General features: G+C 43.5%; 3 protein-coding genes across 3 annotated transcripts in view; 1 reads left to right on the top strand and 2 right to left on the bottom strand.

The window, feature by feature from the left end:
- The window catches only part of LOC309562909 (gastrula zinc finger protein XlCGF66.1-like), a 471303-nt gene that overhangs the window by 322 nt on the left and 445909 nt on the right, over positions 1-25072 (bottom strand). The window contains exons 2-3 of the mRNA XM_082267229.1: positions 14760-14888; positions 39-173 (exon numbers count right to left, since the gene is read on the bottom strand). Of these exons, the coding sequence (XP_082123355.1) occupies positions 39-173; positions 14760-14855 (231 nt within the window). The 5' untranslated portion in view covers positions 14856-14888. The remainder of the gene's footprint in view (positions 1-38; positions 174-14759; positions 14889-25072) is intronic.
- Positions 1-25072, top strand: part of LOC309564421 (uncharacterized protein) — a 224655-nt gene that overhangs the window by 164207 nt on the left and 35376 nt on the right.
- LOC309562627 (uncharacterized protein) lies at positions 8199-13369 on the bottom strand (the record flags this gene model as incomplete). The annotated part of the gene is made up of 3 exons (XM_082266882.1): positions 13220-13369; positions 12961-13105; positions 8199-10756 (listed from the first exon to the last, which is right to left on the bottom strand). Exons 1-3 carry the CDS (start codon positions 13316-13318, stop codon positions 8199-8201), a joined length of 2802 nt encoding a protein of 933 aa, XP_082123008.1. The 5' UTR covers positions 13319-13369.

The following is a 25072-nucleotide window of genomic DNA, read 5'->3' as shown; positions in this document are numbered from 1 at the left end:
TTACTGGATAATGTCCCGGAATTCCAGGGACCACTCACCTCTCCTGTCAGCAGCTCCATCATCTTCTTGGTGACCTCTAGAATCTTCTGCATGGTGTGTCTCTCGGGATTTAGGGTGTCACATGGAGGCACTGTGATGGTCATATGATCTCCTGACTTCACAAGAGGAAATCTCTATATTGAGGAACCAATAGGAATATCATGTTAGAATCATCGGAATCCTCTTCACCTCTCCGGTCAGGTCTGTCTTTTATTAATTGAGATAAAAGGTGATGTCATGTGACCTCCCAGAATACCCCTCACCTCTCCAGTTGGGTCTGTGTTTTATTATTAGAGATAAGAGTGATGTCATGTGACCTCAGAATCCTCCTCACCTCTCCGGTTGGGTCTGTTTTATTAATAGAGATAAGAGTGATGTCATGTGACCTCACAGAATCCTCCTCACCTCTCCAGTTGGGTCTGTGTTTTATTATTAGAGATAAGAGTGATGTCATGTGACCTCAGAATCCTCCTCACCTCTCCGGTTGGGTCTGTTTTATTAATAGAGATAAGAGTGATGTCATGTGACCTCACAGAATTCTCCTAACCTCTCTGATCAGGTCTGTGTTTTATTAATAGAGATAAGAGTGATGTCATGTGACCTCCCAGAATCCTCCTTACCTCTCTGGTCAGCAGGTAGATGATCTCCAGGGTGAGGTTTAGAATCTTCCCAGTCAGAGGACACCAGTCCTCCTCCACCTTGCTTTGTGCCATCATTTGAGTCTAGGTTATGGTAAGATATTGGACTGCCTGTTGGGAGAGAGGTGGAATTTATCAGATCACCCCAAAGGAGATCACTGCAAGCCATTAAGTAGTACTCCAACTGCATACCTCGTCTGGGCACCACACTTTGAGACCGACGGCCTCCTTTACACCTGTGCCCCACCCACCTACTTACAAAGAACCATGTCCTGTTTCTTCAGCCGGTGGCTGGATCTGTTCCTATCTGCCCCGACACACAGACTCCGTAGAATTATAAGCAGTTAATGCTGAGCTTGTCTGTTAATCCACCAGCCCACTCACATCTCCACCATACACTTGTCTTGACACAATATGCCTGAGGGCACACAGGGAAGCCACCGTACTTCTGTTAGCAAAGCGTTGCATAACGGGACTCCAGGCCAGGTCCCTAGGTGAACCTGTACCGCAGCAGACTCCAAGAAGGAGACCAAGTCACCAGGTGGGTAACATGTGGTACACCTGTTCCCTCACCACCAGCATCCCCCATCATCCACCACTGTCACCCACTTTTTCTGCCGGCCTCTACTTCTTCATCACAATATACTTCCATAACCATAAAGGTTCATTGGGCTGCTGACTGCCACAAGGGTTAATTTGGTACACTTGTTTTCGCTGAAGCACTGTGCTTCTCAACCCGGAGAGTTAACATGGCTTAGCCTCCCAGAATAAAGTTCATTACATACACCATGGTACACCTTGTACTCCAGCTAGAATACCTCTTCTAAGTAAGTGGCACAGACAACTTTTCTTGGTAACGAATGTTCTCTTTTACTTCAGAGATACAGGATAAACATATTTACATCCACAAAAGATCTCTAACATAATTAACTCTATACACATGCAACTACATTGTAACAGTTGGCTGTGCTGTACTGTCCTTAGCGATGTTCTTAGAACAATGGTGCATTCAGTGTACAAAAGTACTTAGTAGCAAAGCATATGGCACCCATGGTCACCCTATAGACAAGACCCATTGAGGGAGTAGAAGCTTGAAGAAGATCTCACATAATGGCACTGATCTGCTCTACTTGCTTTGCACACCAGACCTACTTACTGTACATGCCTCCTCCAGACACAAAGCATTGACCATTGGCCACCCATCAGGCAATGCTGTGCAAGCAGACCTCCCCTAAGAATGGAAGCCCACCAAGGATTGTCCTTCCTTCCACTTGGTATTCTGGAACGTTTACCTTGACCGGTGAGATGGAAAGAAGACCATCATAGTCCAAGAGCCCGCCTCCAACCCTTTAAGTCCCCCTGAGCCCTACAGCCGCCTCGGTCCTCAGGGTTTTGCAGCCTGCCAACCCTATCAAAAATTTCAGAGTCCTTCAGCCTCACTACCCCCTCAGAATCCTTCAGCCCGTCAACCCTTTCAAGGGCCACAGAGTCCTTCAGCCTCACTACCCCCTCAGAATCCTTCAGCCCGTCAACCCTTTCAAGGGCCACAGAGTCCTTCAGCCTCACTACCCCCTCAGAATCGTTCAGCTCTGCTACCCCCTCAGGGGCCTCGAGAGTCCTTCAGCTATCCATCACCCCTCACAGCTTCTAAGCTACCCGAATTTACCCAGAACCTTCAATATTTTTCAGTGTGCGCTAATACGGCTACAATCACCTCAAGAATGATGACGGATACTGCCTACAGCCACCTAAGGAAGTCGCTAAGCAACCTAATCTCGAAGGACACAGATCAACATTGACATCTTTTTTTTTCTCATGATGCAAAAAAAGAGACCTCTTAAACCACATCTCTGGATTAAAAGCCTCGTACAACTACACGTAATGCTCCATACACAGAGGGACTTTACAAATGTTCCTGCGAAAGACTGAGGAGCAACCTCATACACAGCCATTATGATTAAAGGATTGCAATCAGCAAACAAAATTGTTTTTGTTGCAAGAGCACAAATACGACGACAATCACATCAAACATGGGTGTAAATATAAAATATCTTATTACCTCCTCTACTGCCAGTTTCAGCAATATCTCATCATTACTTCCGCCTGACTCGACGCTCAATGGAAATTCCTGGTTATATACCTACATCACTTCCTGTTTGTACCTGACATCACTTCCTGTATTCCATAGAGATTTCCTATCTGGCTAGAAGTGAAGTCACCACCTTGTGGAGCTCAGATGAACGGCAGCCCCGAGAAACATCTCATAGTGTGAACACGGCCTTGTGCTGTGTGTGTATATAATGTATATCCAGAGTTGTATAAAGTACTTGAAACCCATACTTGAGTAAAAGTACAAGTGCTCGATCAAAAAATGACTTGAGTAGAAGTACTAAAGTATTCAACATTTTTTGTACTTAAGTATTGCTAGTAGTTTTTTTAAAAATTTTGTTACTCAAGTACCGAAAGTAAAAGTACCAGTAGTTTTGAAAAAAAATTGCTACTCAAGTACTGAAAGTAAAAGTACAAGTACTGTGTTATGTAGTTACTAAAGAAAGAAGTCAAAAGTTTGAACATCATATTGTTTTTTATTATTTCAAATGCAGCTTTTATTTATACATACAGTAGCATTTATTTTCGTATGCGCTGATAATACACATGTTTTGAGCTTCATGAAACCTGCCATCTACTGTTCTGGCAGTGGTAATTTTTATAATAGTAACGAGTAACTATGCAGCACAAAAAAAAAATATTGGAGTAGAAGTATTGAAATCATTGAAAAAATGTAGTGAAGTAAAAGTGGAAGTAGGAGAAAAAAATAGGATAAATACAGATACTGCCTTTCGGTACTTAAGTACAGTAGTGAAGTAGTTCTACTTAGTTACTATACATCTCTGTGTACTGTATATCCTTATAAATGGGGTCATCTCCACTCCCACCAAGGGGGATAGGAATATAATTCTGCCTCGTCCAGCCTTCCTCAGCCAGGGTTCCTCCAAAGGTTTCTAGGGGTTCCCTGAGCAATGAACAATTCCTATCTCCTAGTAACTGTCATCAATGATCTGTAAGGGAGACTGTCTTCCAACTGATGACGATGTAAGAATGGTCTTCCATTGGCCAGCAATGTAAGGGGACAACTACACTGACCATTGATATAAGGGAATCCTTCTCCCATTGGTCACTAATGTAGAGTGCAACTACACTGACCACTAATATAAGGGGGGTCCTTCTCCCATTGGTCACCAGTGTAAGGGACCACTCATATAAGGTGTCCCATTGGTTCCCAATGTAAGGGACCATTACACTGACCACTGATATAAGGGGGTCCTTCTCCCATTGGTCAGCAATGTAATAAGCGACTACCCAGACCACTGTTATAAGTAGGTCCATCTCCCATTGGTCACAAATGTAAGGGATCACTTTACTGACCACTGATATAAGGGGATCCTTCTCTCATTGGTAACCAATGTAAGAGACCAATACCCAGACCACTGATATAAGATAGTCCTTTTCCCATTGGTCACCAATATAAGGGACCACCTCACTGAATACTTGTATAAGGGAGTCCTTCTCCAATTTGTCACCATTGTAAGAGACAACTACACACTGACCACTGATATAAGGGGGTCCTTCTCCCAATGGTCAGTAATGTAAGAGACCACTACCCAGACCACTCATATAAGGGGGCCCATCATCCGATTGGTCACCAATGTAAGAGACCACTACCACGTCTACTGATAAAACAGGGTTCCTCTCCCACTGGTCACCAATGGAGGGGACCACTACACTGGCCAGTAGGGATGAGCTCCTGGTTTATTTTTTAGAGAGTAGGGATGAGCCGACAATTCAAATCAAACTTTGGCTGTTCCAGCCCCCGGTTTGGTGGGAGTTAAGCACTATATTTACAGTGGAAGCAACATTTTTACCCCTGCTATATATGACAGCTTTCCGCTGTCACTGGTACCTAAGGAAGTCGTGAATGCTTGCACCATCCACATCCCTAGGAACCACTGACTTAACCAGAAATCCCCACATGAAAGAAAAGGTGCGGGGATAGTGGTGACATCACTGTCCAAATATGGGCAGTGGTTCTATTTGGGTAATAATGTTACCACCATCCTGGTCCCTTCACTTACATAGCTCAGGAGGCTGTCATTCTGCTAGTGTTCCCTTTTAAGTACTATGTTATCTATACTCATTCACATAGAGGGTGGTATCTGGGGGGCCCCCCTATTATTAAAGGGGGTGTCCAAAATCTAATAAGACCCGCCCAATTCCCCACAGTCACTGGCCAGATTTGAAGGAAAGAGGCACTTGTTCTCATCAACATGGGGACAAGATGTTTTGCCTGGGGCATCCCCCCTGGCAATACAGTCCCTCCATGGTGTGGGTATGTGTTGCCTGGTATGGTTTAGGAGGGAAACATTACAGCCCATCACTGCACTCTGTACCCTGGGCTGTATATGATACACTCCTGACCCCTACACTCTGTACCCTGGGCTGTATATGATATACTCCTGACCCCTGCACTCTGTACCCTGGGCTGTATATGATATACTCCTGACCCCTGCACTCTGTACCCTGGGCTGTATATGATATACCCCTGACCACTGCACTCTGTACCCTGGGCTGTATACGATATACTCCTGACCACTGCACTCTGTACCATTGGCTGTATATGATATACCCCTGACCACTGCACTCTGTACCCTGGGCTGTATATGATATACCCCTGACCACTGCACTCTGTACCCTGGGCTGTACATGATATACTCCTGACCCCTGCACTCTGTACCCTGGGCTGTATATGATATACTCCTGACCATTGCATTCTGTACCCTGGGCTGTATACGATATACTCCGGACCACTGCACTCTGTACCCTGGGCTGTATATGATATACTCCTGACCCCTGCACTCTGTACCCTGGGCTGTATATGATATACCCCTGACCACTGCACTCTGTACCCTGGGCTGTATATGATATACTCCAGACCACTGCACTTTGTACCCTGGGCTGTATATGATATACTCCTGACCATTGCATTCTGTACCCTGGGCTGTATATGATATACTCCTGACCCCTGCACTCTGTACCCTGGGCTGTATATGATATACTCCTGACCACTGCACTCTGTACCCTGGGTTGTATATGATACACTCCTGACCACTGCACTCTGTACCCTGGGCTGTATATGATATACTCCTGACCACTGCACTCTGTACCTTGGGCTGTATATGATGTACTCCTGACCACTGCACTCTGTACCTTGGGCTGTATATGATATACTCCTGACCACTGCACTCTGTACCCTGGGTTGTATATGATATACTCCTGACCACTGCACTCTGTACCTTGGGCTGTATATGATGTACTCCTGACCACTGCACTCTGTACCTTGGGCTGTATATGATATACTCCTGACCACTGCACTCTGTACCCTGGGCTGTATATGATATACTCCTGACCACTGCACTCTGTACCCTGGGCTGTATATGATATACTCCTGACCACTGCACTCTGTACCCTGGGCTGTATAATATATACTCCTGACCACTGCACTCTGTACTGTATATGAAATACTTCTGACCACTGCACTCTGTACCATTATTTTCGGGTAACTCTAATCTGATGACCTGTAAAGTCTTTTAAAGCGTCCCCCCATGAACAATGTTTGGATACTGGAGATCGTCATGATTGCACCGACACACACAATTGTTTTTTTGTTCAGTACATTTTTTCTTTTCTTTTGCATAAACATTTTATTACATTTTTAAAATAAAAATAACAAAAATAAACTCCACAGACATCACACAGTCCTGGAAATGGAAGATGACAAACCAAATAAGTCAAGAAATTAACAAGGTAGGAGGAGGGTCCCGAACCAAGAAGACCCCCAATAAGGAGTAGCCCAGAAAATGTTTTTATTATATTTTTTTTTTTGCACAGACGCACAAAATATTTTTTTGCTGTAGATTTTTTTAATTATATTTTTACTTTTAACAAGATTGCAGTCAGAAAATCAGAAAATAGTAAAGGAAGGAATGCAATTGGTCAGGAAAATGACTTGTCTGGAATGTGGAGGCGGAGTCGTTATTCATTTGTATACAATACGATACACAACGTGTTACATTATTATGACAAAGTATTGTAGGAAAGATCACAGCATAGAAAATGGGGGGGGGGGGAGCAGAAAATAAACCCGGATATTAGGGTGACATTTGTGTGTGAGGAACACCTTTAGAGCCCATTCACATTGAGGCGACACGACTTCGGGGGGCGACCTGTGAAGTCGCGTGCACCGCGACTTGCAGAGACTTCACATAATGGAAGTCTATGCAAGTCGCTCCGAGGTCGCCCCAAAGTAGTACAGGACCCTTTTTCGAAGTCGGAGCGACTTGTGTCGCTCCTATTAGAACGGGTCCTGAACTACTCAATGGACCGCGACATACCGTGACTTGTCAGGCTGACAAGTCGCGCTAATGTGAATGGGCTCTTACAATCACCGCCATTTTATTCTCCAGGGTCTGTGCTTTATGAATATATATATATATATATTTGGGGGTTTTAACAAATCTTCAGACCCCAAATGTGCAAAAACAAAAAACAGCTCTGGCAGTAAAAGTTTTCAAGTCAGCTAGATGGAATCACTGTGCTGTGATCACGTTAGAGCTCCCCCTAGCTGTAGCCTGGTAATAACATTGCTAGGAGGTCTATTCATTTATCCGCTACATACTTCCCGCGCTGCTACATACTTCCCGCGCTGCTACACACTTCCCGCCTGCAACTAAATGTCTCCCAAAATTTTAGGGATCCGTTCATAAGAAATTTACACAGCATTTCTACTATTCCCATAAATCCATGAGTATGATCTTGGATACCAGTATGAAGCCATGCCTGAGGAAGGGAACTAAGGGGGTCTATTTACAGAAATCTTATTGGACGAGTGTGACAAGCATTCTGGCTATATTTAAATTATCACAGTGATTTCCTATGATCATCAGCTCCATATACTGGCCATAAGGTGGAATTAGTACTGCAATACCTCATTATAGCCACTGGATGGAGCTGATAATCATAGAAAATCACTTTACGGGCAACGTTTGGATGATTGCGTGTCACCACTCACTCAACTAAAAATTTAACAGGCCTGAGTTTGCGAAGGTTTCCACCCCAAAATGTACTCAGCCAATAAAAGGTAAGGACTCCATTTTTATTTTTCCCCTGCTATCAATGGCCGACACGGGACAAGACTTCATCCATGTCTTTGGTGATCTCTGATCTCCTTATGAAGTGTTTCTTTCATGATGAAGATCAGCTATGGAGTATATCTGAGGTGTATATTAGGGTGTGCTTCTTCCCCACATGTCCAGCAACATTCATATAGAAGACATTTCCCGCACTCAAGGCACTAATACACCTCGAGGGTTGTGTGGGACCCCTGATGTACTGGAAAACCGGAGTTCTCTGATGTTGGGCAAGATTATTACTCTGCGAAAAACATTTCCCGCACTCAGGACAGGATTACGGCTTCTCCCCCTTGTGCGATCTCTGATGTTGGGCAAGATTATTACTCTGCGAAAAACATTTCCCGCACTCAGGACAGGAATACGGCTTCTCCCCCTTGTGCAATCTCTGATGTCGGTAAAGATTGGACTTTAGTGAAAAACATTTCCCGCACTCAGTACACGAATGTGGCTTTTCATCCGCATGCACTTTCTGATGTCTGGAAAGACCAGATTTATCTAAAAAACATTTGCCGCACTCGGGACAAGAATACGGCTTCTCACCCACATGTACTCTCTGATGTCTGGAAAGACGCGATTTATCTAAAAAACATTTCCCGCACTCAGAACAGGAATGAGGCTTCTCACCTGTGTGCGATTTCTGATGTTTGAGAAGACTGGACTTGTCTGAAAAACATTTCCCGCATTCAGGACAGCCATGCGGCTTCGCGCCTGTGTGCCATCTCTTATGTCTGTGAAAAGAGGACCTACATGAAAAACATTTCCCGCACTCAGGACAGCAAAATGACTTTTCCCCCGTGTGACCCCTCTGATGTTCGTGAAGATTGGACTTCTCTGAGAAACATTTCCCGCACTCAGAACAGGAAAATGGCTTCTCCCCCGTGTGAAATCTCTGATGTCTGTTAAGATGACACTTACTTGAGAAACATTTCCCGCACTCAGGACAGGAATGCGGCTTCTCCCCTGTGTGAGACCTTAGATGCTTGGCAAGATCTGATTTTTTTACAAAACTTTTCCCGCACTCAGGACAGGAATACGGCTTCTCACCCGTGTGAGTCTTTTGATGCGCGTCAAGATATGATTTTTTTATAAAACATTTCCCACACTCAGGACAGGAATAGGGCTTTTCCCCTGTGTGAGATCTTTGATGTGCGGCAAGACTTGATTTCTGTCCAAAACTTTTTCCGCACTCAGCACAGCAAAAAGGTTTCTCCCCTGTGTGAGACCTTTGATGGGCGACAAGATCGGATTTATTTACAAAACATTTCCCACAGTCGGAACAGGAATACGGCTTTTTCTCCATGTGAGACTTTTGATGTGTGATAAGAGTTGATTTTATTCCAAAGCATTTCCCGCACTCAGGACAGGAATACGGCTTCTCTCCTGTGTGCGATATCTGATGGCTGACTACATGGGATTTCCTGTAAAAACATTTCCCGCACTCAGCACAGCAAAAAGGTTTCTCCCCTGTGTGAGACCTTTGATGGGCGACAAGATCGAATTTATTTATAAAACATTTCCCACACTCGGAGCAGGAATACGGCTTTTTCTCCATGTGAGACTTTTGATGTGTGATAAGAGTTGATTTTATTCCAAAGCATTTCCCGCACTCAGGACAGGAATACGGCTTCTCTCCTGTGTGCGATATCTGATGGCTGACTACATGGGATTTCCTGTAAAAACATTTCCCGCACTCAGGACAGGAATATGGCTTTTCCCCAGTGTGAGACCTTTGATGTATAACAAGATATGATTTGTGTATGAAACGTTTCCCGCACTCAGAACAGGAATGCAGATTCTGACCTGTGTGCAATCTTTGATGGCTGTTGAGATGGGATTTCTTGGTAAAACATTTCCCACACTCAGGACAGGAATACAGCTTTGCACTTGTGTGAGATCTTTGATGTGAGACAAGACTTGATTTTTGTACAAAACATTTCCCGCACTCAGGACAGGAATACGGCTTCTCACCTGTGTGAGATTTATGATGTATGGAAAGTGTATACTTGTTTGAAAAACATTTCCCGCACTTAGGGCATGTATGTGGCATCTCACCTGTGTGAAATCTTTTATGCATATTAAGACGGCACTTCAAACGGAAACGCTTCCCACACTCAGTACAGGAAAACCTCTTATCTGTTGGAAGGACAGCCCCTTCCCTCACAGTCTGAGGTTCCTCAGGATAAGAGGAATACGATGGTCCGGCACCGTCCCTCACAGTCTGAGATTCCTCAGGATAAGAGGAATACGATGGTCCGGCACCGTCCCTCACAGTCTGAGGTTCCTCAGGATTGGAGGAATACGATGGTCCGGCATCGTCCCTCACAGTCAGAGGTTCCTCAGGATAAGAGGAATACGATGGTCCAGCACTGTCCCTCACAGTCTGAGGTTCCTCAGGATAAGAGGAATACGATGGTCCGGCACAGTCCTTCACAGGCTGAGGTTCCTCAGGATAAGAGGAATACAATGGTCCGGCACCGTCCCTCATAGTCTGAGGTTCCTCAGGATAAGAGGAATACGATGGTCTGGTACCGTCCCTCACAGTCTGAGGTTCCTCAGGATAAGAGGAATACGATGGTCCGGCACCGTCCCTCACAGTCTGAGGTTCCTCAGGATAAGAGGAATACGATGGTCTGGTACTGTCCCTCACAGTCTGAGGTTCCTCAGGATAAGAGGAATACGATGGTCCAGCACCGTCCCTCACAGTCTGAGGTTCCTTAGGATAAGAGGAATACGATGGTCCATCTACACTGTGTGGTGCCGGATGGACATTTGAGGTAGCCGGGTTTTCTCCTGGACTATACTGTGTGATGTCCTCATCTTCTACTTTACAGCCTGGAGACAAAGTGAGACAATCCTCTGAGGGTTTCCTCTTCTCCCGTCCATGTACTAAAATAGAAATAAAAAGATTATTACTAGACATGAACAGATTGGTTCCCCGAAACAAGGACTCAGCCCACATCAGGCAGCTTTGTCTCTGAGGATCTTACAATTCCACCCTCAAGGTAACTAGTAAATGGCTCCTCTGATCTCCTACCAGTTCATTTCTTTATTCATGGATCTTAGTCAGAGAGTGAGGAAACAACGAGAACGGTCTTTTATAGGAGTGACAGTAATGAGGGGATTATAGGACGAGTGTCCCCACCCCCTCCATCACTCATTGCCATCTTCCCAACACAAGATGTACTTCACCTCTTTGTTTAATCATGAATAACAACGGGGCTGAGCCTCACCAAAAGTGAGTGGGGAGAAGAGTGAGGATGGGGGGGGGGGGAACCAACCAAGATGAAGGCTTGGCTGATCCTGAAGACCAACATCATTGGGTTACTGACTCCTCCCTTATTATCACTTTCTATTTTAGGTTCCAAAGTTTGAGAAGGTTATCACATTATTTTTATCATGTAAAAGTCTGTGCGCCAATCAAATCATCAGATATAAAATGTCCAGCTGGTAGAAAATGGGTGCAACCAAAGGGAATACATATTATGTGTATATATAGCAGTGTGTAGAGGGTAGAGAGCAGGAGTCAGGACTGTGTAATGTACAACATATTGTATAAGATACAACAGATAGGACTATATACAGTGCCTTGCAAAAGTATTCAGCCCCCTTTGAACTTTTCGACCTTTTGCCACATTTCAGGCTTCAAACATAAAGATATAAAACTGTAATTTTTTGTGAAGAATCAACAAGTGGGACACAATCATGAAGTGGAACGAAATTTATTGGATATTTCAAACATTCTAACACCTGGATATGTTTATTTGTGAACCATTCCATTGTAGATTTTGCTTTATGTTTTGGATCATTGTCTTGTTGGAAGACAAATCTCCGTCCCAGTCTCAGGTCTTTTGCAGACTCCATCAGGTTTTCTTCCAGAATGGTCCTGTATTTGGCTCCATCCATCTTCCCATCAATTTTACCCATCTTCCCTGTCCCTGCTGAAGAAAAGCAGGCCCAAACCATGATGCTGCCACCACCATGTTTGACAGTGGGGATGGTGTGTTCAGGGTGATGAGCTGTGTTGCTTTTACGCCAAACATAACGTTTTGCATTGTTGCCAAAAAGTTTGATTTTGGTTTCATCTGACCAGAGCACCTTCTTCCACATGTTTGGTGTCTCCCAGGTGGCTTGTGGCAAACTTTAAACGACACTTTTTATGGATATGTTTAAGAAATGGCTTTCTTCTTGCCACTCTTCCATAAAGGCCAGATTTGTGCAGTATACGACTGATTGTTGTCCTATGGACAGAGTCTCCCACCTCAGCTGTAGATCTCTGCAGTTCATCCAGAGTGATCATGGGCCTCTTGGCTGCATCTCTGATCAGTCTTCTCCTTGTATCAGCTGAAAGTTTAGAGGGACGGCCAGGTCTTCGTAGATTTGCAGTGATCTGATACTCCTTCCATTTCAATATTATCGCTTGCACAGTGCTCCTTGGGATGTTTAAAGCTTGGGAAATCTTTTTGTATCCAAATCCGGCTTTAAACTTCTCCACAACAGTATCTCGGACCTGCCTGGTGTGTTCCTTGTTCTTCATGATGCTCTCTGCGCTTTAAACGGACCTCTGAGACTATCACAGTGCAGGTGCATTTATACGGAGACTTGATTACACACAGGTGGATTCTATTTATCATCATTAGTCATTTAGGTCAACATTGGATCATTCAGAGATCCTCACTGAACTTCTGGAGAGAGTTTGCTGCACTGAAAGTAAGGGGGGCTGAATAATTTTGCACGCCCAATTTTTCAGTTTTTTATTTGTTAACAAAGTTTGAAATATCCAATAAATTTCGTTCCACTTCATGATTGTGTCCCACTTGTTGTTGATTCTTCACAAAAAATTACAGTTTTATATCTTTATGTTTGAAGCCTGAAATGTGGCAAAAGGTCGCAAAGTTCAAGGGGGCCGAATACTTTCGCAAGGCACTGTAGTATCAGAATTATGCAATGTACAACATAGAGTATATAGTGAAGGTGTTAGGACTACATAAAGTGCCATATAAATGATATAGTGAATGTGTTTACTATTAATGACCCACCTGTGCTGATCTCTGTAGGAGTGTCCTCCTCTATAAATGTTCCCGTTATTCCATCCTCCTCCATAGACTGCTGATCATCCCTCACATACGTCTCTTCTTCTTCTTCTTCTTCACCCTCAACTTTTATATCTACCAGATCTTCACCCTAAACCAAGAGCAGGGTAGAAACAGAAACATAAAATATATTATGACGTCACATATTGAAAAGATTCACACATCGTCTCACAAGTCCATGTCCCAGATGGTCAATTTAACCAACCTTGTAATGTTGAGGGATGGTGTGATCTTCCTGTGTGGAATCCTGGGAATACAGAGGACCTCCCCTTTCCATAGACTGCTGAGCTCCACTCATCGACATCTCTTCTTCTTCCTCTTTAATCTCCGCTTTGATGTTTTTCAGTTCCTCATCCTAAACCCCAAAGATGATAGAATAGATTTGTAAAATGGAACAAGAGATTACATAGAAGAATGTCCTCTCATAGCTTACAGTTCTGTTCTAGTTGCTCAGTCCAACCTACATGATGATGGAGAGGGATGGTGTGATCTTCCTGTGTGGAATCCCGGGAATACAGAGGACGGGGACATCTCTCTGGTGGGTTCCCATTACTGGATCCATCTGTAGGAAACACACACAGTGACTGAATACATTGTTTCTATGTGTTTATCAGATGATGGCGGATCTAGGTGGATCCTCCGTACTGCTCTCTCCTTTACAATAAAGTCTCCTCTTACCCGGTGATGTGAGGGGCGGCTGATTCTCCATCATGACCTCCTTGTAGAGATCCTTGTGTCCTTCTAAATACTCCCACTCCTCCATGGAGAAATAGACAGTGACATCCTGACACCTTATAGGAACCTGACACACACAATGATACAGTCACCATCCAGACACATCCCTTGTCTGTTACTGGATAATATCCCAGAATTCCCAGCACCGCTCACCTCTCCCGTCAGCAGCTCAGTGATCTTCTTGGTGACTTCTAGAATCTTCTGCATGTTGTGTCTCTCAGGTTTTAGGGAGTCACATGGAGGCACTGTGATGGTCATATGATCACCTGACTTCAGAAGAGGAAATCTCTGTATTGGAGAACCAATAGGAATATTGTGTTAGAATCCCAGAATCCTCCTCACCTCTCTGGTCAGGTCTGTGTTTTATTAAAGAGGAAGTAAACCCTCCTCTGTAACTTGTACCTATAGGTAAGCCTATGATAAGGCTTACCTATAGGTAGTGTAAATAACTCCTAAACATGTACCATTTAGGAGATATTTACCTTACATGCAGCCAGTGCCATCACTGGCGCATGCGCTCTGAAGGAACGGCCGCTCGTGCCGTTCCTTCAGAGCTCCGTGCCGTGACCATCGGCTCCCGCACGCGTGCGCGGGAATGACATCACCGCGGCTCCGGCCAATCAGATGGCCGGATGCCGCGATCCCGGAAGACGGACATGTCGCCCGTCATACAGGTAGAGCGGACGGCACGGCAGGGGCTCGTTCGAAGGTAAGTATTTCATAATGAGCTAGTATGCGATGCATACTAGTTCATTATGGGTTTTTCTTGCAGGTTGCAAAAAGAAAAAAAATTTTTTGGGGGGTTTACAACCTCTTTAATAGAGATAAGAGTGATGTCATGTGACCTCCCAGAATCCCCCTCACCTCTCCGGTCAGGTCTGTGTTTTATTAATAGAGATAAGAGAGATGTCATGTGACCTCCCAGAATCCTCCTCACCTCTCCGGTCAGGTCTGTGTTTTATTAATAGAGATAAGAGTGATGTCATGTGACCTCCCAGAATCCTCCTCACCTCTCCGGTCAGCAGGTAGATGATCTCCAGGGTGAGGTTTAGGATCTTCTCAGTCATGTAACTCCGGTCCTCCTCCATCCTCATTGGTGATGTCATTTGATCTATACAGGTCTCCTTGTAGACGGATTACTTTGGGAAATGAAAGTAAGAATTATTTGGATGGTATTGGTCACACAATAATAGGATGGGGGGGGGGTAATAGGGGGTTGCTGTACATTTACAAACTACTGCCCCCATGTGAACACATTTAGTTTTAACTATTTAGTGTTTGTTACATTTTCGAGGTCCCGGGACCCTCTTGGCCCACTGGATCAGAAAATCCCCTTTCTCTGTTGGGTTTGTTTTTATTTCTGAACTGGTTTTGATTAGTATTAGATCTGCAGACAAGAAATGATAAATACGATCCTTCTTCTGCCTTCTTGTTTTGCTCTGATGCAGTGCTGTAAGGTCAATGCAGGGTCATTATGATGTCCAGGAAGGGGAACTTGCTGACTTTTTGGCCGGAGTTCTGGGCTAATCCGGATAATTGGCAGAACTCCGACTGCAAAGCTCCAAACTCTGACAGCCTGCTGACTGATAGGTGTGATGTCACTGTCACTCTCTGCAGTAAGAGAAGAGATGGGATTGGAGAGCAGGAGGATGATGTTGGTGAAGTAGAGGGCTGGGGCCAGTGGCGGAACTTGTACTTGTAACTTGACCCAGGTGTTCTGCCACTGTGGAGGTCCCCAGCAGGGTTGCTGGCCACAGGGCTCTGAGCTGAGAGATTCTCTCATACAGCCCAGAGCCTACACTAACAGTTCCCCCTCCCTCCCCCAGACCCCGTTTCCATCCAGGCCCTGTTCTTCCAGTTCTGGTAGGGTGTCCATGGACATCCTCCCAGACCCCTATCTCCCGCATTTAGATGCTGGGCTTCACACTTCCTGCAGTGTACACAAGAGGAGAGGGGCATGAGGAGGAGGAGCAGATCGGCTCTCACCTCTCCCATCCGTGCGAGGGAGGGGGAACTGTCAGTAAAGGCTCTGGGCTGTATGAGAGAGATGCTCTTAGCTCAGAGTCCTGCTGAGGAGGCATTGATGAGCACCGATAGGTGGCATTGAGGGGCACTAATAGGTGGAACTGATGGGCACGATGGGGCTGCATTGATGATCCGTGCCCTGATTATCAGTATAAACAATGTACTGACAGTCTTTCAGGTTAACAGCTCTCTTTTCCCCACACAGACACAGCCTGGGAGAAAATGACTGCCGATAATCGGTAAGTCTGTCTACATGTGACCAGCTGATAACATGGTAAAGGGCTGCTGTGAGTGGCCCTTTACCGTGATCTGTGATTAGCAGTATCCAACAAACACAGCAGTCAAAGAGCACACTGGATGCGCACCCCAGGGGGCACATAGGAGGAAGGGTTCTGGGAGGAGGTCCATGGATGCCCTCCCAGAACAGGAAGCATGGGGCTCGGATGGAAGAAGGGGGGGTCTGGGGGGCCCTTGATAGTTTCTCGCACTGGGGTCCTGAGGGTTGGTTGAAGGGGGGGGGTTTGTTCTCATCCCTCCAATGGCAGCCGAGTGTGGGTAGGAGGACAACAGCGGGGGGGGGGGGGGGATGTTCTGTTAGTTGCCAAGTATGCTGTAGTATATCTTTGTACAGAGTGGCGGTGGTTGTGTTGGCTGCATATTGTAATGACTGCCCATTTGCTGCCGGTGTAGTGTAAAATTTTCCCTTTGTAGACCATGTATGGTCAGGATGGTCATTGTTTTGTCTATTTATTGTCAGTGTTCTTTGTTTCGAGGACCATTTTACTAGAATTTACCAATTGCCGACTGCCTGCCGCAGATATATTGCAGCAGGCTGGCTCGGCTGCATGAATCACCATATCCATACGTCGCTCCCCGGGAGCGAGCATGGGGGACACGCGTGCGCACGGCGATTTGCGAGAGGGGAAGCTGATCTGTTGGGGCTATGGCCACGATTGCTGACGGGCACCCACGATCACTCCCCGGGAAGACAGAACGTTGGGCTGCCGTTGAAAACGCGGCAGAACGTTGTTCTGTCAGTTATCATGACAGGGCTCCTGTGTTCCTCCTATATAGGATCACGGGTATCTGTGTTGATCCAATAAGCCCATCCCCCTAACGGTTATAAAACACCCCCTAGGCTCACATTTAACCCTTTGATTGCCCCTGGGTTAACCCCTTCCCTCCCAGTGTCATTAGTACAGTAACAGTGCATATTTTTAGCACTGATTACTGTAGTAATGTCACTGGTCCCCCCAAAAGTGTCAAAAAATGTCAGTTAGGCGTCCGATCTGTCCACCGTAATGTTGCAGTCCCGCTAAAAATCGCTGATCGTCGCCATTACTAGTAAAAAATAAATAAAAATGACAAATCTTTCCCGTAGTTTGTAGACGTGATAACTTTTGCGCAAACCAATCAGAATACTCTTATTGCGATTTTTTTTTTTTTACCAAAAATATGTAGCAGAATACAAATTGGCCTAAAATTATGAAAAAATTAGATTTTTACATTTTTTATTGGGAATGTTATATAGCAGAAACTGAAAAATAGTTTTCTTTTTCAGAATTGTCGCTCTTTTTTTTTTGTTTATAGCGCAAAAAATAAAAATGGTGATCAAATACCACCAAAAGAAAGCTTGATTTGTGGGGAAAAAAAAGGACATCAATTTTATTAGGGTGCAGCGTCGCACAACCGTGCATTTTTCTGGTAAAGTAACGCAGTGCTGAATCACAAAAAACGGCCTGGTCATTAACCTCCCTGGTGATCTGATTGTGTCCGGATTTCTGTGCTAAAAGCGGTACATTGTTTTGCATGGAAATCTGTTGTTTTATATTTTAGGCCTGAAATTCTTAGGAATAACCCACTTAACCACTTAAGCCCCGGAAGATTTTACCCCCTTCCCGACCAGGGGGTATTTTGCGATTCGGCACTGCGTGACTTTAACGGACAATTGCGCGGTCGTGCGACGCTGTATCTAAACGAATTTGGCGTCCTTTTTTTCCCACAAACAGAGCTTTCTTTTGGTGGTATTTGATCACCTGTGCGATTTTTTTGATCACGCGCTATAAACTAAAAAAGAGCGTACATTTTGCAAAAATAGCAATATTTTTCAAATTTTTTTATATGAAATTCCCCCAAAAAAATGTAAAAATCAAAATTTTTTAACATTTTCGGCCAATTTGTTTTATGCTACCTATGTTTGGTAAAAAAAAAAAAAATCGCAAAAAGCGTATTTTGATTGGTTTGCGCAAAAGTTATCGCGTTTACTAACAAAGGGAAAGATTTTTGTAATTTTTGTTGTTTTTTTTTTTAACGCGTAATGGCAGCGATCTGCGATTTTTTTTGCGGTACTACGACATTGCGGCGGACAGATCGGACCCTTGACTGTAATTTTTGCCACTTTTGGGGTTACCAGTGACATTTCTACAGTAATCAGTGCTATATATATGCACTGTTACTGTAAAAATACACTGGCAGTGAAGGGGTTAACTTTTTTTGAAAGGGAGGGGCTATGTGTGTCCCTAGGGGCGTGCTTTCTACTGTGATTGGCTGTGGTTTCAGATGTATGAAGAGTGATCAACGGTTCTACATAGTAGAACCGTATGATCATCCTTCATACACAGGGGAGAATGACAGGCAGCTTGTTTACACAAGCTGCCTGACTTTCTCCCTCTCCCCCGCCGATCGCAGAGTGACCGGCGGACATCGGGTCCGCCGGTCACACGCGCGGGGGGGGGTCCGTGACCACGCGGGAGCGCGCCTCCGGCGGCGCGCGCTCCCTCCCTAGACCCTCACAAGCTAGTGACGTAGCCCTACGTCACTTTGCCTGTGAGGGGCTGACCGCCGACGTAGATAGTCGTGCAGCGGTTAGCAAGTGGTTAAATCTGTCCAAACAAGAGTCTAGTAGACATCCCAGGTATGATAAAGTTTAAAACACGAAATCATAAATTATAATAACCACCTTAGTGGTAATCCCGAGTGTGGCTCGGGGGTAATTTTCAGTACCAAAAGCTGTAACCCCGAGCCACACTCGGGATTACAACAAAATTGCACTCACCTTCCCCTGCGATCCCCCGCCGTCCACGCTTATTGCAATTTTTTTTAACCAAAAATATGTAGTAAAAAAACAAATTGGCCTAAAATTTAAAAAAAATGTAGATTTTTACTTTTTTTTTGGGGAATGTTATATAGCAGAATGTGAAAAATATATATATTTTTTTCAAAATTGTCGCTCTTTTTTTGTTTATAGCGCAAAAAATAAAAAAATCGCAGAGGTGATCAAATACCACCAAAAGAAAGTTCTATTTGTGGGGAAAAAAGGAAATCAATTTCGTCTTGGGTACAGCGTCGCACGACCGCGCAATTGTCCGTTAAAATCACGCAGTGCCGAATCGCAAATAATGGCCTGGTCATTAAGGGGGGAAATCTTCCGGTCCTTAAGTGGCTAAGTAAAAAATTAACGCAATGTTCCGGCCCCGTGAGGAAATGTTCTGACCCTGAAGGGGTTAATCTACATTTCCACGCTATATATGTGTGTATCCTCATCTGCTGGAGATAAAAGACGTCACAGTGACTATGGAGGAAGAGGACGGACATGACGGGGGGAATACTGGGTGTAAATAGAAAAAAAATATCTTATTACCTCCCCTGCCGCCAATTCCACCAACACCTCCTCTTTCATTCGTGCCACATGGTACTTCCTGTGTGTACCTATCATCACTTCCTGTCTCTATCTGACATCACTTCCTGTCTTCCTTCTTCTCTGGGTAGAAGTCCACCTTGTGGAGCTCAGAGGAACTGCAGCCTTGAGAAACGTCTCGTAGTGTGAACACGTCCTTGTGCTGATGTGTGTATGTACTGTATATCCTCATAGATGGTGTCATCTCCACTCCCACAAAGGGGGATAGAAATATATAACTGCCTAGTCCAGCCTTTCCTAGCCAGGGTTCCTCTACTAAGAGTTCTTTTAATATTATATTTTTATACAGGAATTATATAGCACCAACAGTTTGCGCAGCGCTTTACAATATAGAGGGAGACAATACAGCAACAATACAAGAGGGTTAGGAGGGGCCTGCTCCTCAGAGCTTACAATCTAATAGGGAGGGGCTGGTAAAACAAAAGGTAGTAACTGATGAGGGAAGTAGAAGATTTGGTTGTTAGCTGAAGGCAGGATAGGCCTCCCTGAAGAGATACTTTTTTAGGGATCGCCTAAAAGTGGACAGAGTAGGAGATAGTCGGACAGATTGGGGTAGTGAGTTCCAGAGGATGGGGAAGGCTCTGGAGATATTATTGTTAATGTTTTGAATTTTATTCATTGGGCAATGGGAAGCCAATGGAGGGATTGGCAGAAAGGAGTGGCGGACACTGAAGGGTTGGTAAGGTGGATGAGTCTGGCAGCGGCTAGACATGTGCATGGGGAAAAATATAGTTTCTTTTCCTTCCCTGGGCTGCAAATTATATACCCCTGACCACCGCACTCTGTACCCTGTGCTGTATATAATATACTCCCGACTACCGCACTCTGTACCCTGGGCTGTATATAACATACTCCTGACCACCGCACTCTGTACCCTGGGCTGTATATGATATACTCCTGACCACCACACTCTGTACCCTTGGTTGTATATGACATACTCCTGAACACTTCACTCTGTACCCTGGGCTGTATATGATATACTCCTGACCACTTCACTCTGTACCCTGGGCTGTATATGATATACTCCTGACCACTTCACTTTGTAGCCTGGGCTGTATATGATATACTCCTGACCACTACACTCTGTACCCTGGGCTGTATATGATATACTCTGCCACTACACTCTGTACCCTGGGCTGTATATGACATACTCCTGACCACTGCACATTGTACCCTGGGCTGTATATGATATACTCCTGACCACTGCACTCTGTACCCTGGGCTGTATATAATATACCCCTGACCACCGCACTCTATAGTAAAGCAAATCTCCTGCGCTTGAGTAAAATATGACGGAGGGAAGGGAGATACTTCAGACACAGGTGGAAAAAGCCTATGGTCTTGCTGCCCCCTCAGGATCAAGGGTATCCAGAACCAACTGAGAAAAAGATAAAAGAAAAGGGGGCGCACCGACCTAGTGCATTACCACTAAAACCATTTATTACAATTTAAAAAGTATGTAGTATACTCACAAAACAGGAGTGAATCTCCAAGGTAGTCAAGGTCCCACACGAAGCTGAATGGCATGCAATGTGCCGTATGGGGCTGCTGTGGCTGGGCTGACGCGTTTCAGGGGCGAGCCCCCTTCCTCAGAGCCAGAAAAGTTGCTCAACTTTTGTGGCACAGAGCAGGTTTAGCGTTAGCTAGGTTTTAGCTGGCCTGCTACTTTAACCACTTCTGGACCAGAAGGTTCCCCCCCCCCCCCCCCATGACTAGGCCATTTTTTGCAATATTGCACTGCGTTGTTTTAACGGAGAATTGCACGGTCGTGCGACGCTGTACCCAAAAAAAAAATTGATGTCCTTTTTTTCTCAAAAATAGAGCTTTCTTTTGGTGGTATTTGATCACTTGTGCGATTTTTTATTTTTGTGCTATAAACAAAAAAGTTTGAAAAAAAAAAAACAGTATTTTTTACTTTCTGCTATAAAACACAGCCAATAAAAAAATGTAAAAAATCGAATTCTTTCATTAATTTAGGCCAGTATTTATTCTGCTACATATTTTTGGTAAAAATAATCCCAATAAGCGTATATTGATTGGTTTGCACAAATGTTTTTGCGTCTACAAATGATGCAATATTTCTATGGAATTTATATTCATTTATTTTTATTTTTTTACTAGTAATGGTGGCCATCAGCGATTTTTAGCGGGACTGCAACATTGCGGCGGACAAATTGGACATCTGACAATTTTTGGGGACCAATGACACCAATACAGTGATCAGTGCTAACAAAAATGCACTGTCACTGTACTAACGACACTGGCAGGGAAGGGGTTAACATCAGGGGTGATCAAAGGGTTAAGTGTGTCCCTAGGGGGTGCTTACTAACTGTAAGGGGGGTGGTTGTTCTGATTGGGGGAAGAGCAGGAACACAAGATCTCCATCTTGTCCCCTTGCAAAATGGTGATCTGTCTTGTTTATATAGGCAGATCGCCATTCGGCCTCTCCCGGGATGATCGTGGGTGGCCGGCGGACATCGGGACCCGTTGATTGACATCCCTGCTAACCAATCACGGCGCGATCGCTCCCCCAGTGGCTATTGAACGTAACGATGTACATTTACGTTGTTTCGCGCAATAGCGCCACTTTGCCACAGTATATATGCGGCGGCTGGTCAGCAAGTGGTTATGGAGGGGGCTGGGAAGCATCCTTAACAACAGATGAGTCATCAGCTGTCAATGGGCTTTCCCGCTGACAGCTGAATGAAAAAAAACATTGTGGGCAATAGAAAAATGTTTAAAAAAATGGTGTGGGGGGGTCCCTCTCAATCATCCATATCAGGCCCTTTGGGGTAACGTCTTTTGCAGGAGTCTTTCAGGACAGCCATCTTCAGGAGACCTTGGCTCCTCCATCAACCATATAGCTTTAAACCCCCTGTCAGCCAGTGCCCTTCAGTTCTGTGACCTCCGACCAGCTGGGGAGACACAAAGACATATTGCGGTTCTGATCCATTACAATACCAACCTCCATTCTTCTGACCGTCTTATGTCCAGAACTTCTTCGGGTGGGTAACAGTGCTGTCCTGAAAGACTCCTGGAAAAGACGTTACCGGAAAGAGTAACTGTTTTTCTACCAGCTGGACATTTTATATCTGATGATTTGATTGAAGCACATACTTTTACGTGTTAATAATAATGTGATAACATCCTCAAACTTTGGAACCTTTGGAACCTTAAACAGAGAGTGATAATGAAGTGTAAGAATATTTAATAATAAATATCTTGCGCTCGTACTTATGTCAGAATATTTATACTGCTCTGAATATAGCAGTGTATTTATGGATAATAAGCAAAGATCTGTGAAAAAGGAGAGTCTTCACCTATTGCCATAAATCAATGTCGTGAATTCTTTTTAATTGATTAATTTCTTTTTAAAAGCATATACCAATCTTAGTGAGTACAGTCTACAGTGTGGAATATATATAAAAATATTTATTCGCCAGACATGTAAACACAATATATGATCAAACAAGAAATGACACAAAAAGATAACTTCTACAGAAAAATACTGACTTCAAATAATCAATGCAATGTGATGTTTAGCTCAATAATGAAAGTGAAACTGAAACAAAGTGAAAGCAAAACGAAAGTAAAACTAAAGCAAGATTACCATTTCTTCCCAGGTATAGTATAAACCATAAATAAATGTTCTATATAAACAGACTACAATGGTCTGCGAATCACAGGGCCCAAAGTCATTCCACTGCAGAAGGAATGAGAATAAGCCATGCAAAACGGAAGACTTAAAATTGCAAAAAAATGCACTTAATCTGATATTAATAAAAATGTATAAAAACAAAAATCAGCTTTTTAGAGAAAAATATACTATGGCTTATACGGCTGGGATTGTAATCTCATTACCCTTAAATATGCAATATAAAACATATAAGGAAGGAATAAACAATTGTTGAATAAAATCAAATAATACAGCAAGGCATAATTACCACACTTAAGATCTTAAGATGGCCGCTAGCTTCAAATGGGCGGTACCAGAGTCCTAAGATGGATGTCATTCTTAAGATGGTGGCTTCCCTTCAAGTTTCAGATGAATGATTGGACAAATATGGAGTATGTCTGGATGAGTCTGTTGAGGAATCTAATAGCGTGTGTGGTGTAAGTGTGAGGTGTGTTGTCAGTAGTGTAATGTGTTGTGTGTCCCTCTCATCTGGGTTGGTCTTTTATATGGTAAGAACAAAGAGCTATAAAAATTACCACAAGTAAAACCCAGAGGGATGAAACATTATCCCAATTGGTCGGGATATTCTATACCTAAACTGGTGAGATCATAGACACCTCTTTTGATAATTAACCCCATACTTGGATAATAAAGTTAAGGATGATTCCTCTATATGTAAGATTAATCATATAACACAACATAAAACTTTGTCCAGACTACCAGTACATACATAAATGTCCACCTGTATTTCCATCATTCATCTTGGCAAGTAATGCCATTTCAATAATTATATTATTTAACACAATATAATATTTTTATATTGGAATATCTAAAATTATCTCAAGACTGCACCTGGTATTTTGCCTGCAGAGGGCAGTGTCGTACCATTCATTAGATTTTGTATTTAACATAATTAAAACAATTTGTTATCTGATGACCTATTGACCTGTCGGCTAGTGAGAAGCCATTACTTATTTGGATTCTGACATAACTGTCAGGCATCCAGACTAGGATAGGAAGATCTATAGTGTCATAAAAACTTACACCAGACCTACACACAAACTTCTCTGAAATGAGGTAATTAGTAACGAGATACACATGTCTTTACACTTATTAGAAAAAGAATTCTAAGTAAGATTATTACTATGAAAATATAAACCCAATAATGTTCCTAAATATATATATGTATATGCCTTACATAATATAATAACATAATTATGGCTAATATCTTCTCACATATAATAATGTATCTATGAAGACTTATATGGTTCATCTTTAAATGTATGCTGAAAAACACTGAGCCATTGTCTATTGTTAAATACCTATAGACAGACTGAGATATCACCCCCTTTAACATAGCGTCAGACTGACTAAGTTTTATCTGATCGAGATGTCAAAAGGGATCTTATTTACGATTACATAGAAATACAAAGATCTCTGTTGAAACCATAGACCCTTTGTAAGCCTGTGAGAGACATTTTGTTTAACAAGTATATATGAACTTTGTTTCACCTTAAAAACAAGATGGACGCCATCCTGTTCAAAATCTCTTATGCATAATACGAAATATACATGGCTTTTAAAATCATTTTTCTTTTTACCTATTATTATTTTAATCAACCCCCAATAACCCCGACATATCCCCCCCCCCTTTCTTCCCAGTAGACAAGTGAGCAACTTAGGCCTATCTGGAAGGAAAGCTTTTTAAGGAGTAGTAAAAGAAAAAAAAAAAATGTCTTGTTCTCTTTTTGTAAGAGAATAGTTCATATTGGGAATTGTTCATAACTTTTAAGTAAAGCGGTAAAAAAAATTGAGAAAAAAAAATCAGTTCAAAATGTCAGTTCGTAGCGACTTTGCGGGTGTTAGCTATGTCCACAAACTGTTCCTTATTAGTCTCTTTGAATTCTGATCTCCTGGTAAAGAAA

Source organism: Pelophylax lessonae (genome assembly GCF_965119305.1).
Source record: "Pelophylax lessonae genome assembly, chromosome: 9".
In the NCBI taxonomy this organism is placed as follows: domain Eukaryota; kingdom Metazoa; phylum Chordata; class Amphibia; order Anura; family Ranidae; genus Pelophylax; species Pelophylax lessonae.
Note: the sequence above shows the minus strand (reverse complement) of the source record. Positions and strands in the feature narration are given on the sequence as shown.